Below are 18,395 nucleotides of genomic sequence, written 5' to 3' on the forward strand. Positions count from 1 at the left end.
TTACACGTTTTTATACAACTTGCACAGAGAGGGTTTTTTTAAAAAAAATAAAACAAAATCAAATCCTGAGTAAACAAGCATTTAGAGTAGTGTTTCTCAACCTTGGAGACTTTAAGTCCTGTGGACTTCAACTCCCAAAATCCCCCAGCCAGCAGAGCTGGCTGGGGAATTCTGGGAGTTGAAGTCCATAGGACTTAAAGTCACCAAGGTTGAGAAACACTGATTTAGAGAGACAGTTTGGTATGGTGGTTAATGTGTTGTGTTGGGCTAGAAATTGGAAGACTTTGAGTTGTAGTTCTGCCTTAGACACCAAGCCAACTGGGTAATCTTGGGCCAACCCCTCTCTCTCTCTCAGCTCTAGGAAAGTGGCAATGGCAAACAACTTCTGAAAATCTTTCCAGGAAAAAAACTGCACAGATTTGTCTAGGCATTTGTCAGGAATCAAAACTGACTTCAAGGCATGTTGTGTATGTGTGCGTCTGTGCCTATGTGAATAAATAAATAAATGCGTTGTTTTGTAGGGAAGATCTAGAAGACTTCGTACATGTATAGGTTCCACAATACATACTAATCATCTTAATGTATGTGTGGGTTTTATGTACGAGTGTGAGTTGTGAGGTCTATTTGTGCGATATCTTGGGATATTTGGAGATATTCCCTTGAAATTGCTGTCCTAATTTGGTTAGGATCTCCAACTTTTCCAGAAAGGCAACATGAATTCAGTTTGTCAGTTGCAGATCCAAGTATAATTTCCCTCTTTGCAATCTGTCTGAGATGCAATTTCCCATCTTGTTCAAGCACTGGGAAGCAGAGGTCATTTTGAACCCTCTCATATCAGTGCACCTCTGGCTGAAAGATGCCCGGAAATCTCTCTCTTTAGGTCTTTGTCTGAGGGACTGGTGCCTTATGACCTTGCTGTCTATGCTGTATGTAACTCATGTAAAGCCCATAATAAATGGCCCCAAATGGGAAATAATGAAATAATCAATAACTCAGACTGGAGAGAAGCTCCGGTCTCTTAAAGTAATAATGCCAGCCACTTACAAATACCAAGGAACCCTATAGAATTGCATTATTGTAACTAGACACAAGTGCATATCTTATCTACACACACTCTCTACAAAAACATCTCCATGGGTTTATTCAGACGTCAGTATACAGCTCTTTTCATTTTCCTCTTTCCCTGAAGGCAGTGGGAGTTCAGAATCTCTTTTGTAAACATCAGATTCTTCTGAAGAACTTGAGACACAAATCTTTGTTCAGCTGAACTGAAATAAAACCACTGTTCAAAAATGATGAAAGTCTCAAACAGCCACTCTAAAGAGAATCTTCTAGCTCAGGGGTGTTAAAGGCAAACTCTGGAGTCTGGATCTGGCCCATGGAGTACTTAGATTTGGCCCGCAGGGCTGCCCTGGAAACAGTGAAGGATCGGCCAGCGGAGTTGCTGTGTGCATCCCTCCCGAGCTCCAATTTCACTGGCAGAGGGTTGCAGGAGGCCGTGGCAGCCGAAAACAGATCTTGGGAGCCCATTTTCACTGGCAGAGCACTCAAGCCACCACAGGCATCCCAGACACAAGTGACATCAAGCTGGCCATGCCCATCCTGGCCTCCTGAGGCCAAACACAACCCTGGTGCAGCCTTCAATGAAATCTAGTTTGACACCCCTGTTCTAGCTTATAAGTGGGTCAGAGCTTCTCACCACACAGGAAATGGAGGGTGGGGGAAATTAAGCAATTATTATGTCACTGAAACCAGGATAGTGGAGTGATGGAAAATAAAAGAACAAAACACGATTTCAGATTTCTGAAATTCTACAAGTCTGGTTTTTCTTAGAAGGCAGGCAAGCCTTAAATTCAACCACTACTATCTGGATACATGCATAGCATAATCCATCATATTCAGACAAAGCTGGCTGGGGAGGACCCCAGCTGAGTGAATGATTTTGTGCTTCAGATTGGAAAAGATGAAACAATCAAGTGTTTTCAACTCTGCATCCAATTACTGAAATCTTTTATTCCTAACCATCAAATAAAGTAATCGGCAAAACATAGATGGTGGGAGATATTTTATATAACTACAGATTAAGTATGATGGCATTTTAAAGTTAAAAACAATAAAACTAATTCCTGCAATCAGATCTGTTATTACCAACCTAACTCCTCGCTTTTTAAATAGGAAGTGAGGAAAAGACCCTACAAGCAATGGAAGCTTTGCAAATGAGGGCCTGATGAAATTTGTCACCTCTGCTTACTCCTCAGTAGCCAAATAACAGCATAAATAAATATTTAAGTGCATTAGTGCATGGGCATATATTATCAATCTTTTAGGTTTTTAGTATCACAAGAATTGCAGCAGTTTAAAACAATAAAAGTCTTGTGGCCTATTGAAGAGAAAATGTCTGAGTAAACTGTTGCTATCTTGTTATCCCTTTTTAATTAGTCATTTGCTCTTGCTTTTAAGCAGAGGGACAATTAAGTCAGGAAACAATGCTATATATTGACAGCGCAAACTATTAGTGGCATTTAGTACAATTAGTGTTTCTAAGCATCCTATCCTTCCCATTCTATTCTAATTTAGCCTGCCTTGTCCTGCCTTGCCCTGTCCTGTCTAAGATAGCCTTTTAAAACCAAAACAGCTTGCAACAATCCAGCCACCTTGCCTTAGACTAGACTAGACTAGATTAGAATAGAATAGAATAGAATAGCAGAGTTGGAAGGGACCTTGGAGGTCTTCTAGTCCAACCCCCTGTTTAGGCAGGAAATCCTATATAATTTCAGACAAATGATTGTCCAATTTCTTCTTTAAAACTTCCAGTGTTGGACCATTTACAACTTCTGGAGACAAGTTGTTCCACTGGTTAATTGTTCTAACTGTCAGGAAATTTCTCCTTAGTTCTATTTATTATTTTATAATAAATAAAAACAAAGTTCCATGATTCCCCCCCAAAAAAAACTGTTTATCAATCGATCCCGGTGTCAATCCCAGTGTAAGAGCCTCTGGTTTCAATTGTATACTAATCTTTTCTGGATCAGTGTACATGGTTAAAAGCTTTTTTAGCTTTTTCACATGTCCATTGTGTGTCCCCTCTTCTGTTCACCTTTCCAACATAAACTCAAAGTATCTTTATACATTGTAGACAATTTTTCCCATGACATATTCCAATGATATAGCATTTTATAAAAATTCTGTTGAAGATAACAGGTAGTCTAGACCTCCCCAGGGTTATTTATGACTTGGGATTCCACCCTACCTCTGCATGTTAGGCACTTAGCCTTCAGACCCATCTCCTGTCTGCATCCAAACAACTGATTTGCAGTCTATTTAAATATGGACATTTGGGATAACAGCTGCAAATTGGTTAATTGACATTGACTCTTTTGCTGATTTTAGCAGCCATTTGTTTTCAAACAGGCATTCTGAGGGCTATTTGTTTATTTATTCTGCAGAGGTGAAAGTCTGGAGATAATCAAAGACAAGGTGTTTACATAGAAAACAATATCAGAAAGACCTAGTGATTATGGATAAAATTGGGGGGGATGAGCAAGTTTTCTAAACATCCTGAAAAGCCTAGGAGGACATGGAAATGTTACTTCTGAATTGCACTTTTTCAGGCTGGAGTTCCTAGCCTTTCTATCTCAGGAAGTGGATTCTGAGCAAGATGAAGGAGGGAGGGAATGTGGGAGGGAAAGATGGGTATCATTTGGAGGAAAAACTCCTGACTTTACATTATCAGTCTCCTGAGATAATAAAAGAGGCATCTCACATCTGAGATGGCAAGTCAATCTGTATTGCAAGCATCTATGTTGACTAAGAAAAGGCAGGGCCTGGAATGTTTACTATGATCTTTAGGCATCTCCTTGATCTCTCAGTGAGACTCGCTTTCTTTGTGAGTGTCTCTGAAGGGAGATGAGCTTTGATTGCATTAAAGCAGCCTGAACTTGAAAGAGCAGCCTGCAGCAGAGCCCTGATGACCTTTCAGGAGCTTAGTATCTTAGGATCAAGATGAAACTAACCCAACTGGTGCGCCTCAGTTTAGAAATGGCCTCTCTATGCCACATTAGTAGCTTTGCCTGATTACAGTGTTGATTTTCCGGCTTGCCTTGGCAACTATACTCTGTTGATGAGCGAGGCTGCTGGGCAGATAAGACTGAAGTCAGTTCTGCGCAGTTGGATTGAAAGGTAAGCTGTCCCGACAGTGTTGTCTGTGAATTTCCTGTCATTTTGAGCAAAAACCTTCCTTGCCTCAAGCAGAGACCACAGATTGAGATAATCAGAAGTAAATATAGAAGGAACCAAACATATACACACACACAACACATAGGCAGGCACAGGAAGTGTGAGGCTATTTATTGAAACAAAGGAAGTTATTTTTGTCAGGAGGCATGGCCAACTTGGTGGCAACACTTGCGTCAATGCTGTTCCTTTGCTTGCTTCCTCAGTAGATATAATGGCCTGGGACCCTAATTCTAACCCTAACACTAATTCTAATCCTGAGCTAATATAATTGAAGGTGAGCTTTAATAACTTTAAAGCATTAGTACTCTCAGGAGGAATGTGCACCATTAAGCTGGCTGCAGCCTTGTTGTTGTCTATCATGGGAACATTGGTACATTATACCAAAGTGTACACTGTACATTAAGTGTACAGTGAGAGGTACTGACAATGTGGGTTTCAGCCACAAATCTTCATGGTATTTCACTTTGGAGAGGAGGAGGGGAATATGGAGTTGACAAAAAGTGATTGGTGTTATAAAATTAAGGAAATCTACTGGGCTATGCTAAGGAATTAAGTATAAATATGATAAATAAAATTTAAAAAAATTACCTCTACTGCACTGCCTAACTAGATGTATCCTGTGCTTATAACTGCAGAAAGAGAATGTTAGCCATAGCAATGTTACTGAATTTAAGCTATCCTTCTTAGCAAATCAGTTAAGGCATGATAATTTGCATTCTTCCAGTTCTTGGCCCAGCATATTTTGTGCTGCCACAACATCTGAGCTGTAATCTTCATTAGTAAGGAGTCTCAAGACTCACTCATAAGTGGACCTGTCTTTCGAGTTTTACCCGGTGACAATTTCGCTACACTGATTCATCCAGCTTTCATTTTTCTACTATGCATTGTGAATAACTGGTAGGACAAACATCACTAATTGCTATCTTTAAAGTGTGACAGGGAAGCCATGGGCAAAAATACACAGAGACCTTGGACAAAAAACTCAGCCATCTTTCAAGATGCCTAGCTAATTGTTTGCCAGTGGAGAAATACTTTATTCATTTGAACTACTTCGAACATTGGTCTTTCAGAAGACTGAAAAAGTGTGTTCAAAAATAGAAAGGACATCTGAGATAAAGCAGGATGAAAGTTATTCCCTCTGCAACAACTTTATCCCAGTTTCCATCCCACCAATCTTTCAGTTGGGTTGGTTTTAATGGGCTTTCAGAAGGCAGGTAGATTTAAGGTTACCAAATGCCCAGCAGAAGGATATGTCCACCTTTTTGTCCTCATATCAGCCATCTGGCAAGCACTGCCTGCTTTTTGAATGTTTTGTTTGTTTTCATTTTGAATTGTTTTCACAATAGTAGTCACTGAAACTTTCTGATAGTGTCACCTTTTAAATTGTAAAAAGACCTCGTAGCCTAGATTTATGACATTTAATTTATTTTCTGATTCCAGCAGTTTCCACCTTGAAATCTACTACTGCTCTCCATAGATCACATGACTCATCATATGGTTTGATGGAGAAATTTGAAAAGCATGTCCTTGATGCCAAAATATTGCTAAGCTATGTTCCTGAAAGTAAAGATCTGTTGGAAAATCATTGAGATGGAATAATCAGTCTTTCTGAGGCTGAAAAAAATAATTTCATATACAGGTAGCCTAAGCAGATTTTTGCAGGCTTTTTTGCTGTAATTTTTTTATTGTAGGTATGAAGAAAGTTAAACAGGGCATTTTTCTTCCCTTCATACCACAAATTTGGCCTCCTTGTCTGTATCCTCCTTTGTTCAGATAGCTGGAAATTTTAGGTCAGTGTCAGTGGTGGGAATTCAAACTTTTTTACTACCAGTTCTGTGAGCATGGGTTAGTGGGTGTGGCATGGCTTGGTGGGTGTGGCTTGGTCGGCATAGCAGGGGAAGAATACTGTAAAATCTCCATTCCCTCCAGGGGAAGGTTACTGCAAAATCCCCATTTCCTCACAATCAGCTGGGACTTGGGAAGCAAAGAATAGATGGGGGCGGCACCAGTCAGAGGTGGTATTTACCGGTTCTCCAAACTACTCAAAATTTCTGCTACTGGTTCTCCAGAAGTTTGCTGGAAGTTTTACACACACACACACACACACACACACACAACCCCAGTAACCCTAAGGCCATGATATAATGCAATATCTGTATCTTTCTGCCCTGTGTGTTTAACGAACGGCAGACTGAATGTATCATTGTTAAAGAGTTCCTATTGGTTAATTATCTTGGTTCTCGTTGCAGGAGCAAAACAATGGTAATCTGTGGGGCCACCCCATTATTATCTGCAGATCAGGCTTGATCATGAAGGATTGGACAGAGTATAAAATTAGTGAAAAATTGTCAGGACAGGATCTACAAACAAAATGGTGGACAGAATCTGGTGTATTGTTAGGCATTATGGGGATTTTAATGCTTTTGAATCTCACACACAGATGCCCCGAGCGTACAGAGATTGTTTGCAATAGGCTTTGCTCTGGGTCCCTGCGCGAGCACTTATTATCCCTAACTCAATGAGCTCTGTCCTTTTCCTAGAAATATATACACTGTATGAGCTGAAATCTGACTTTTGTAGTTCCCATGGCAACCAGAAATATTGAGCAGCCTGTCTGTGGTTAACTGTTCATTAGTCACAAGTGAAACGTTTCCAACACAAGCCTATAGTTTGGGTAGTGAATGCTGTTCTTGAGAGACTGATGATGTGCCTGAATGCCTTTCTGGTTACCTTCATTTTTAACTCTTGGCCTTCCTCATCAGTTTCCTCAAACAGATCTAGCGCCTGGACCCTTCCAAATTAGGCAATGCTGAGCATGATCCCATCTATTCGACTTTTTGTTTCCTTTATGCTAGCTGCACTTCGTCTCTTCTTCTTTTCTAATCTGGCCATTCTGTCTCAGAGATATCCATAGGGTGCTTTTGCGCCCACTAAGCAGCCAAGAATAAGGGTGGGTGTTTTTGTGGTCTGATAGTGTGAATCCCTTTGTAAAGGAAGCTGGGGCCCAATTCTAAACCATTAAGTCTTTTAAAAGGCACCTAGTGAAGCACACTCCAAGCCATCGTTGAGAAATGACGCAAAAAACCCACATCAGGAGGGAGAGAGAGAGGAAGAGCATTCAGTTTACTTCCCTGCCCCCTCCCTTCACCCATAGCAGGTAGCAGAAAAGCCACGGCAAGGACAGAAAAAGGGGTGCTTGTATGCATCGGATGTGGTGGAACAGACTAATGAGAGTCACGAAACTTCTAGGCTTTATCCCACTAATGTTGGTGGAGATGTGGGGTGAGTAATTTTACAAGACTATGCTATCTGCACAAGTTCAAATCTCTGCAGGGAGTATAAATCACGTAGAGGCTTCTATAAGGTCCCAGTTGCTAAACTTAAGCTCCAGCCCTCAACTTAATTAGACAAAGACTAGATAGACACTCCTGTTGAGGCCAATATATTTTTTTCGAACAAGGGGTATGTGAAGGCCTTTCAATACTTGGGGGAAAGATTAAGAAAACACTGAGTTCTTGCAGTTTTCTTCCATTTGGAAAGTTGTCAGACCTGTCCCATTTCTGGGAGGTTTGCATGTAATGTTCCCATATGTCCTTGCTTCATCTGGCAAGAAATTTGGGTTAGCTGTGTGAAACCCAGGAATTCCCTTCTGCATAAGGCCCTTTGTCGCATATGTTCTGCTCCGTCATCAATTCTTCCCCAACTGTGGTGGGGTTAGGGGCAGCTGGATTTGGAGTTTTCACTGCAGGGTTTATATCTTTGATGTTCTTTTGTGTGACAAAGTACCCCATGTGCTTTACTTAAAATATTCCATTTTTTAAGAAGATTATGATTAATTTTTTTCATGCATATAAAGTGTTTTAAATTGCTGGGAAGTTGTTGTTGCTGCTATCTATATTTTTCACAAACTTGGTGGGCTAACTTGCTAATGACCTCTGTTATTTTGCTACAAGTTTTAAACTATGTTTTTAATTGCTCATATTTTATACAATGCTGATAGCTTTCTATAGCCGGCAAAACACGAGGCGCCTATATTTATAGAGAGCCCTCTTCAGGGCACTGTGAATGAATGTAATGCCTCTGAGATTGCTGTGATTTTGTGGGGTCAGTAATAGGCTAGTAATATCAGAGTCTCGGCTTGAGCACATATAGGTAACTTGCAACCATTTATTTAGTGATTATTTGACGTTACAACAGCACTGGAAAAGATTGCTTATGGACCATCTCATAGGACCATCACAATATCCCCACAGCCACATGATCTAAATTTGGACATTTGGCAACCAGGGTGTATTTACTATGTACAGGTAGCATTCTGGGATCATGTGATCACCATTTGGGACCTTCCCAGCCAAGCAAAGACAATGGGAGAAACTGCATTTGTTTAATAGTTAATATTGAATGCTATTAGCTAATCAAGCATTAGTTATATTATATTTCTAAAAACTTGGAATGTTTGAGAACATTTGAAAAATATGCTCAGATCATTCCACTTTCTAGGTGAAAGAAATCTAGGTTCCAATATAAAAGCACAAGCCATCCTAAATCAGCCTAGCCAAAGAAGGAAAACTGATGTGAAAATGCACGTTAATACAGGTTGTAATCTATGTGAGTGCTCCAGAAGACCTACCCACCATATAACTGCAGCTACTAAATTGAGCTGTAATTAAATATGTATATAGTCTGGGAAGAAATTTGTTGCTGAATTCTTGCTACTTATTTGTATCAAGTGTTGATTCATTTTGAACCATATAAACCTGTCTTCCTGTTAATATATCCACCCTACCCGGTCATTAATCAAGAACTCTTATCTTTTCACACCTTCATTATATTTTAATTAACTACAGATCATGAATTGTTTCTACTGAAAATTGGCAGGACTAGCAGAAAATCTGTATTTCAGCACAAGGCTGCACCAGTCAGTCAAACTATCCACAGAATATAATAATTGTAAATTAAAAAAAATATTACCTGTGTACTGAAGATGGAAGGGTGATCTTAGCTACAAGTGGAAAATCAGAATAAGGAAATGAAGGCACTTCTTGAATTAATTGCAGTGGGAGGGGGGAGGGCAAAGTAGGATAGTTTTTTTCAGTTCTAATGTAAGCAAAGTGCCTACACTACATGTCCTGAAAAAAGTTAATTTATATATACTTGCCATGGGTCACATTTAATGTTTTCCTTTCCTATCTTATCCTATGCTATGCTATCCTATCCTAACGTATCATATCCTATCCCTTCCCCATTCGCCACTTTCCTTTCATATTAATGCAGGCAAAGTTCCACAACAGTTTTGTATATGGAATACAACTATAACACAAAAATATTATTTGATAAACTGATCTTATCCAAAGCCAAGAGATGAATTGAATGAGAAAAATACTGTTTCTCATAATAATGTTTTTAAGAAAAAACAAATTTATTTTCTAATTCCTTTTGGACACAAGAGAACCAAATCAGGGCAGTAGCTCATGTTAGAGACATACATACATACATACATTTATCTATCAAATTTATAAGACAGCCCATTTCTCACGGTGAAAATGTAACAATTAAATAAAACAATAAATATATAAAAACAATCATTAAAAGCAGTTATTACTGTCAGATATTACACTACACAAATATGCCAAAAATTCATGTTTAAACTCAGAGTCTTGTTTTCAATTCACATCACTGCCTAGTTCATCCTACTTCAGCACAAAGAAAAGAATGTTCCCATAATGTTCTGTTCTTCTGGTATTCTGTAATTCTCTACAAATAAACTAATGTGTTTGAGGATACCATATGTTGATTTTTGCATCTTTACTTTGTCATGACACAAGATATTTCTTTTCTCTTTACCAGATATAAAACTTCTTGTGATTGTATTTAGAATGGATGATTACACTAAAAATGTGAATCATTTTGGGTGCTGAACATTACACTTTTTATTTAAAATAATAAAATTTAAAGTAATTACTTTTTGAACTCCCTATCCTTGAATAAGTTTTTTAAAAAAACACCTCTTCATTATATAAAAAAAAACCCTTTCCACTGCAGCTGCTAGTTGTTGTTTTGTAAATGCAGAAAGTTTATCCCACTTCACTAAGAAGTCAACAGGTTCTAAAATATATATATATGACATATTTATTTTCTTAGAGAATATTTATGTTTATAACTAAAATGTGTATATTTATCACACAATATATTCTTCATTGAGAACACAGTTGTATATAAATAGAAACTCAGATAGTGTGATTCTATCTTTCTAAAATTTACACTGGCTGATGATGAACTGTACTGCAAAAACATAAAAGCAGAATTTATATATATGTATGTATGTATACACACACACACACACACACACAAAATTATTGGGAAATGCATACCACATTTGTAAAAATTCATCTTATTCCCACCCATGTTATGTCTCTGAATACTTTTTTTTTTAATGCCATAGAAATTATAGCACATGAAGAAAGCTCTGAATTTTCATGGGTGGATGAACATGCATTGTGTGGGCTTAAATCTGCCCAGATTTTTAAAAAAAATCAAACTTAGATTATGAGAAAATATACAGTTGGCAGTGGTAGGAGAATCACTTTGGCCAAAGACTCTAAATTCTATAGAAGATATAACTTTGGATAGAATTATCTATTATACAGTTTTAAGTGTAAAAACGCTCAGCAAATGCTGTCGCAGCAAAAACTCTAAACCCTTTCTGTGAGAGACGGCGCTTTCAATACTTCTCCTTGCCTGCCTCTTTTTTTTTTTTTTTTTTTTGGTTTCACATAAAATTGAAGTGATTGTCTACAATTGGAAGGAAAGAAAAGCATTTGTGTGTTGTTTGTAGAGGAGATGCAGCACATATGTGCATATAGGGATTTACAGACCCTGGAAATAAATAGTTTCGACTCCTACCCTAAAAATGACGCTATAGAGCACTGCACACCAGAACAACTAGACACAAGAACAGCCCCCCCCCCCGAACACCATCACTCTGCTAAACAAATAATTCCCTCAACACTGTCAAACTATTCACTAAGGCTACATTACTATAGCTATTAGTCTTCTCATCGTTCCTATCACCCATCCCCTCCCACTTATGACTGCAGGATTGCAACTTTGTTGTTTGTATCCTTACCATTTATATTGTTTCCTAGTATGATTTGATTGCTTACTTGTACCCTATGACTATCATTAAGTGCTGTACCTTATGATTCATGACGAATGTATCTTTTCTTTTATGTACACTGAGAGCATATGTACCAAAGACAAATTCCTTGTGTGTCCAATCACACTTGGCCAATAAAGAATTCTGTTCTGTTCTGTTCTATTCTATTCTCAATCATCCTGGTCATGTTTGTCTCAAGGTGTTTTGCCATAAGGCAACTGGACTTTCTTGTTCTTTTCTTTGAAAACATTTCACTTCTCATCTGAGAAGCTTCTTCAGTTCTTCAGGAAAAATAAACAAGAAAGTCCAGATGCCTTTCAGAAAAAAAGCACCTTTGGGATACAGCATGAAAAACAAGTCACACAAGCACACATTGGTGGAAGTGAGATCTCCCCCCCCCCCACTCTCTTTCATTTTGGGAGCAGGTTTGCTCATCTTTTCTTTAAAAAAAGAAAATTCATTAAAGCTCTTCCAAGCTCTAACTTCTCCTGCTTGAAAAAAAACAAGGGATTTCTTCAATCACTTTTAACTGAATGAGGCTCTAGTGGAAAATACAAGCACTCTGAATGTCTTGGCTTTAGCCATGCCAGCTGTGGATGAAAGGCAGTCTTGCATAGGGTCCCCAGTACTTATAAATAACAGCATGTTGAGCAAATTAAATTAAAAAGAAAAATGCTACAATGAGTAATGTCAGCCAAGCAAGCACATGCTAACCCAGAACTGGGCCTGTCTGCAGGGGCTCAACAGAAGGGACAGTAATCATAAAGCAGATGCAGGCAGAGGATGGGGAGAGGAGAAAACGGTAGCTGTGTCCACAGAAAAGTCAGAATGGCAGTGGCAATGGCACCATTGAAGCCTTGCTCCATTTCATATGAGCAACATGCCATATGAGGTGGGGGAAAAGGGATGAGTTCTGATTGTGTAATCATGGTTTCCAGGTAAAATATTTTGGGGGGTCTCACTGTAAATGCCCCTGCAGACAAACCTAGCTCTATATTCTGGTCCAGTGTGTGCATACCTGACTGAAATTATTAATTGCAACACTTTTCCTTATAATTTAATGTAAATATAATTGATAGATGGAACAAGGGACCAGGTGAGTGTGTACATTTTATTCTTTTCACTTTAAAATCATATCATCCTTTTTAAACACCAGCAATATCTGACTGAGGCTTTTTCTGAGGAAATATGTTTAGAGTCAGAATTCAGAAACCAAAACTTCAACTCTATTCCTGGAGTTATAAGCTTGCTTTAACAAAAGTGGAACCCCACAGGTGCAGAGTTGGCAAACATCCAGTAACTTATTTGTTTCCCCATTATATTAGAAAGAGCTGAACAATAGAGCATAGAATGGTAGAGAAAGGGAGAAGTCATACATACGTACAACTGAGGCCCCCCACCAGATCAATAAGTCCAAGATTTGGATGTACTGAACTCCACCACTAAAGGACTATGGATTTCTTACTGTATTTAAAGAGATCAAATTATGAGATTGCCCAGGTCAGGTCAGAACAACGACTCTGGGGACAGTGTAACTTAATCTTTCAACCTCCATGAGAAATTTTCCCATTTTCTCATATATAGAATTTTCCCATTCCATTTTTGGGTTCCTTCTGCAAAATCTAAAACTATTTGGGAGAGGAATTGAATCTGGAGAAATAGTATTAGCAAAAGGATCAAAATCCAATTGTACGTGGCATATTCATTTTAATATCAGGAGTGCAGGTGCAATAAGTTTTTTTTATTGTGCCACTCACAAGATAGCTGATGCTAAGGCTAGAGCTATTCTATGAAAAGTCACCCAGGTTTAATTAACTTTGTATTTTTGGTAAAAACTTGATCATTCTGAAAATCGGTGTGTGCAGTAGATTTCCAGGCTCACATCAATCATGCATTAAAAGTTCTTAGTATTCTTCTAAAAATCATGCTTTCATTTTTTGTTGATTTCCCCTCAACATTAATATGGGAACTAATTATATTATTCAGTGTGTTGGATTCGAAGTTTATATGTCCAGAATTCTGTCCAATTCCAATTCTTTTCTGTATACTCTTCCTTTGTCTTCTTCTACGTGTTTTAATATACTTTTAAAAAACATATTTAAATGCCTCCTTATTTCCTGTAAAAGGAAACCTGAAGCAGTTTATAAAATTAAAATCACAGAATCATATGAAGTTTAAAAGGACAGATGAAAACACCAATTATATTCAGGGTTTTAAATTGCCCAATAGAATTAAAAGCTTTTCGCATTATGCCTCAAAAAACAAGCTATATTCAAGCAAGTCTCTCAAGGAAGAATATTCAAAAACACGCATTGTGTGCTGTATGTTCACCAATCTAAGCTGGCTGTGAGGCTCCTTTGCTGCTGCTAATGAGGATCATAGAAGAATTGCACTGATAGTGGATGTCCAGACTAGTGGAGGATTAGCAGCAGAGGTGGGTTCCTACCAGTTCTGACCGGGTCAGCCAAACCAGTACTAACTGGGCAGCCTGGGTTGCTAGAACCGACAGTGATCCAGGTCTGCCATGCCCCTGAACTGGTTTCTCTCGGCGGCACCATGGGAGTCAATATCTTGTTCTTGCCTTCTGCGCATGCGTAGAGCAATTTTTGTTGCAATGCACATGCATGGCACATCCCTGAGCGAACCGGCAGCAGTGGCAGTAAGCCCACCCCTGATTAGGAAGCCAATGATTTCATGAGGACAGGTTATATATGGTGCCAACATTCTGGCTGAGGATTATGGCAGTTGAAATTCAACTCACTCATGAGCATAGATTGGGAAAGATCCTTCAGAATACGACTGGACATTTGACTATGCAACATTCTGATTAAGTAAAGTTTGGGGATCATCAGGGTTTTATAGTTTCAGATACATGGGACCATCAAGTTATGCCAACACATGGATGGGTGCTTATTGGGAGGCAGAGTCGATCCTGACTGCTTAAAGGATTTCCCCATATGATAGATGCCTTTGCAACCATGCTTGTTGCCTTAGCACTTTACATGCTTCTGTTTATTCATAAAACATTTGGGGTGTTTGAACCCACTTGTTTAAATGGGTACGTGTTTTGAAATTCATATATTTGTTCTGGATTATTGTGGCATGCTGCAGGTGGGACAATAATTTATTTTTAGGCTACAGAAAAAGTAAGACAAATAAGTAGAGTTGTAATTAAGGTTTTTTAAAACATTGTATTGTTATTATTCTTGTTTATTCTTTTGTTGTTGTTGTTGTTGTTAAAATGACCTAGAGTCACTTTGAGTTGAGCAGCCCTATAAATCAAATAAATAGATAGATAGATAAATAGATAGATAGATAGATAGATAGATAGATAGATAGATAGATAGATAGATAGATAGATAGATAGTAATAGAGGGAGAAGATTGGATGCAAATCAAAGCCATTTCAGTGAAATCTAATCTGAGCTCTTCATAAGAGCATTCATTGTGATTTTTCTTAAGCTATTGTCTCGATGCCCTGAAAAGTCCCCTTAATTAAAAATATTCTTCCAAAAAAGGTAACATTTTGAAATTGGAGCAAGTGAAACAGACAAATAGCATGATTTACATCTTCAAGTAACCTCCTCCACATATTACACTATGAATCTACAAAAATACTGCAAGCTTGATCTTTTATTTGCACATTTCTTATTACTTTTAGTTGAAGTAATATTGTTCTCATCTAATAGGGTTTTTATATACAATATTTAAAATTATTCTTGCTAAAATCAAGTGTATTATAAAACTGGTATTGACCAGAAGAATGTTTTGGGGTGTTTTTGCATATCAGAAGTCCTTTCTTTACTATTTTTTTTTCACATTTATAAAGAGCAGGCACTAAGAATTTGCTAAGAAAATCATTGCTGGAAATATTCCTTCAGCAGCCCATATGCTCATTTGTTTTACAAATACCTCCTCGCCTTACTCTGCTCTATTACAAAGCATTGTTCGTTTTCAGAAATAATAGCAGGAATAGGGGTTTCCTATGAAGTGTTCTTGTTATTACTTGTCAAGAGTTTAGCATTTTACTGACCCTGCCAATGAAAGCATTTGACTGGCAGAGTCCAGGAAGCGCCAGTTCTCTGACCCCAGAGGTGAAGTGGGCCCCACTTTCCTGGCCTTTCAGAAATATCTGGAAACCTGGATCTGTTTATTTGCTTGGAGTTCGTGAGAAGAGCACACACTTTGGCAATTGGTTAGTGCCTTCACTCACTATCATCTCCCCAACAGTGGTGGGTTCCGGATCCTGTTGCAACTGGTACAGTGCAACGGGGCCACCACATAAATGTGTGCAGCATGCTCACACACACGTGCAGCATGCACATGCGTACTTACCACCTGCGACGCTCCAGCTGCTCGGCGGAGCATCACGCAGGCATCATACACTCCGTGCGCAGAAGCCCCAAAAACTTCAAATACCAGTAAGGAGCGTGGGCGGGTGGGCAGGCTCTCCAGAGCACTGTACCGAAACACTACCTGGTGCTCCCGGCAGGCAGCGGTACGTCCGTACTCGGGAGTACTGGTTGTAACCCACCACTGTTCCCCACTCTTTAACTTTAATCATTCTATTCTGGTTTTAACTGCCTTCTAGTAGGACATAATATTTATATGGTTTCAGAGGTGGATTACTGCTGGTTTGGCCCGGTTCAGCTGAACTGGTAGTGGAATTCAGACCTGGGTTGCAGAACCGGCAGTGACCCAGGACTGCCTTGCCCCCGAACCGGTTCCCTTGCTGCTGCTTGGCTGCCATTTTGGATTTTAGTGACTGCACATGCGCCGTTCACTGTAAATTGTTCTGCACATGCACAAAGAACAATTTACATTGAACAGTGAATGTGCATTTAGCACACGTTTGGCAGTAACACTGGCAGCAACCCATCCCTGTATGGTTTGTATGTTTTTAACTGTACACTGTCCAGAATCGCTCTGGACAGTGAGCGAGAAGGGCAGATTCCACATTTGTTATATAAATATCTATATACATTTTTAGGCAGTGATAACTGATTAGCTAACAATGGAGCAGGAGAACCCAATATGATACTAGTGGTCCACCTAGGAATTAACAGGTTTTGAAACCGGATCTTTTCGAATAACCCACTTGCTCAATTCATAAACTATGTCACTCTTTCAGAGTAAGTAAGATCAAGAAACTGAAGCAATAGAGGAAGCCTCTTCATTGGTGAAGGGTAGGCAATGAGCATCTTGAAAAGGTTTTCAAATGATCCCTTCTCACCCTTTCTACTTTCTCAGGAATGAGTTGCTGTTTCTCCTTCCTTAATTGCTGTCTTCTCCCTTCCAAAGGGCAGATTTGCATTCTTTCACACATTGTCATGTATCAGCCAAGGGATTTTGCAGCATATACCCCTAGGATTTTTCACTGTAGAGCCTCAGAAAAATTGCAGACTACCGGAACCATTTGCACTTCAGTTTGAGATGCAGCTAACACGGACTCATCCCCGACAGCCTGCACCTGCCTTCAACATTGAGGGGACACAGGACAGAAAACATCCTGCAACCAAGAAGGTTCCACACAAATTTGCACTACTCAAGTGACCATGAAGACACAGATGAACTTCCAAGTGGCCTCAGAAACTCTCTAAAACAGTGTTTCTCAACCTTGGCAACTTGAAGATGTCTGGACTTCAACTTCCAGAATTCCCCAGCCAGCGAATGGTTTGAGCGAGATGGCTATTCCCCTGATTTCCCAGTGCTAAAAACCCACTAGAGCAGTGTTTCTCAACCTTGGCAATTTGAAGATGTCCGGACTTCAACTCCCAGAATTCCCCAGACAGCATTCGCTGGCTGGGGAATTCTGGAAGTTGAAGTCCGGACATCTTCAAGTTGCCAAGGTTGAGAAACACTGCTCTAAAAGAATGCAAATGACCAGCTGTCCGAAAGGAATATCAATCCTTCCATTCCCAGTGAGAGCTGAAGAAGCTTCTTGAATGAGATGCGAAAGGTCTTCAAAGAAAAACAAGAAAGTCAAGTTGCCTCCTGAAAAAGCACCTTTGGGACACCATGACCTGGATGACTGAGAATCTCCATAGATATGTAGATCCTCACATTCCCTGAAAACATACTCTTCAGAATAGGTACATCTTTCAAAGCAGTACGCAAGGACTGATCTTATTATTACACAGTGCAAACTTTACCTCAGATACTGGATGCTGCAAGGCAGTAAAGTTTTGAAGGAGAGTGCAGTGTACCACGTGTCCTAAACTCCCTAAGAATCTCTGATCTTTGGTCCAGGCAGTAAAATATTTCAGGCTAGATTTAGCAAAGTGCAAATCTGTGAATCTCCCCTATATGCACATAACTAATCTTGGCAGATGTGGCTTTTCGGATCTCATCTACGTGCCTCATCGTCTTGTCTCTCTAGCCATGGCATGAAGATGCTACATGAACTCTCTTTAAAGCAAATGTCTTCCTATAGTTCCCTTTATCTCATTGCATCTCATCTGTTTGGGGAATTCTGGGAGTTAAAGTCTACACATCTTCTAACCCCAAAAGTTGAGAAACACTGCTTTATCTCATTTCCCCCCAATATTCTGTGTGATGAACATGATCTATGATGCCAGCTAGAAGATAAGAACCTATTGGCCACTTTAGGCTTCTGCAAGCATGCCCTTCCCTCTCCTGTTTCTAGTACTGCTCTCCATGACCATTTTGTGTTGGACTACAGAACCTGGTGCCCAAAGAGTTACCTGGCCACTGATTCCTCACAAACCACAATTCAGGCAGTATGTGGGCTGTTCATACACAAAGGTTTATTATAGCTTTCTTTTGAAAAGCATTAGATCTGTATTTTAAAAGGAGGCTCTGACAGAAGACAGTGCTAGACAGCACTTGTCTTGTACTGCGAAGAAGGCTAATTTAATAGAAATGAGGACTAGGTTCTGCCAGCTTTGTTTTTGTTAGCTCTGTCATAGATATGTGCAATTTCTACAGCTTCTGTCAGCATTGAACTTTACATGGCCATGTTTTAAAAATATATTTATTTAATG

General features: G+C 39.2%; 1 protein-coding gene across 2 annotated transcripts in view; it reads left to right on the forward strand.

Moving 5' to 3' along the window:
- The first annotated feature begins 4,122 nt into the window (after positions 1 to 4,122).
- CD5 (CD5 molecule) overlaps positions 4,123 to 18,395 on the forward strand; it is a 36,147-nt gene continuing 21,874 nt past the window's right edge. The window contains exon 1 of one of the 2 annotated variants that reach the window (XM_087714920.1): positions 4,123 to 4,179. Coding sequence is in view for 1 of the 2 variants with exons in the window: in XM_014071647.2 (XP_013927122.2) it covers positions 7,437 to 7,518 (82 nt within the window). In the remaining variant the exon portion in view is untranslated. Of the gene's footprint in view, positions 4,180 to 7,436; positions 7,519 to 18,395 lie in introns of those variants that run through there. The other variant, XM_014071647.2, reaches the window with a different exon arrangement.

Source organism: Thamnophis sirtalis, unplaced genomic scaffold, assembly GCF_051295495.1.
Source record: "Thamnophis sirtalis isolate CommonGarterSnake01/CBP01778 unplaced genomic scaffold, rThaSir2_p1.2 scaffold_1, whole genome shotgun sequence".
NCBI classification, from domain to species: domain Eukaryota; kingdom Metazoa; phylum Chordata; class Lepidosauria; order Squamata; family Natricidae; genus Thamnophis; species Thamnophis sirtalis.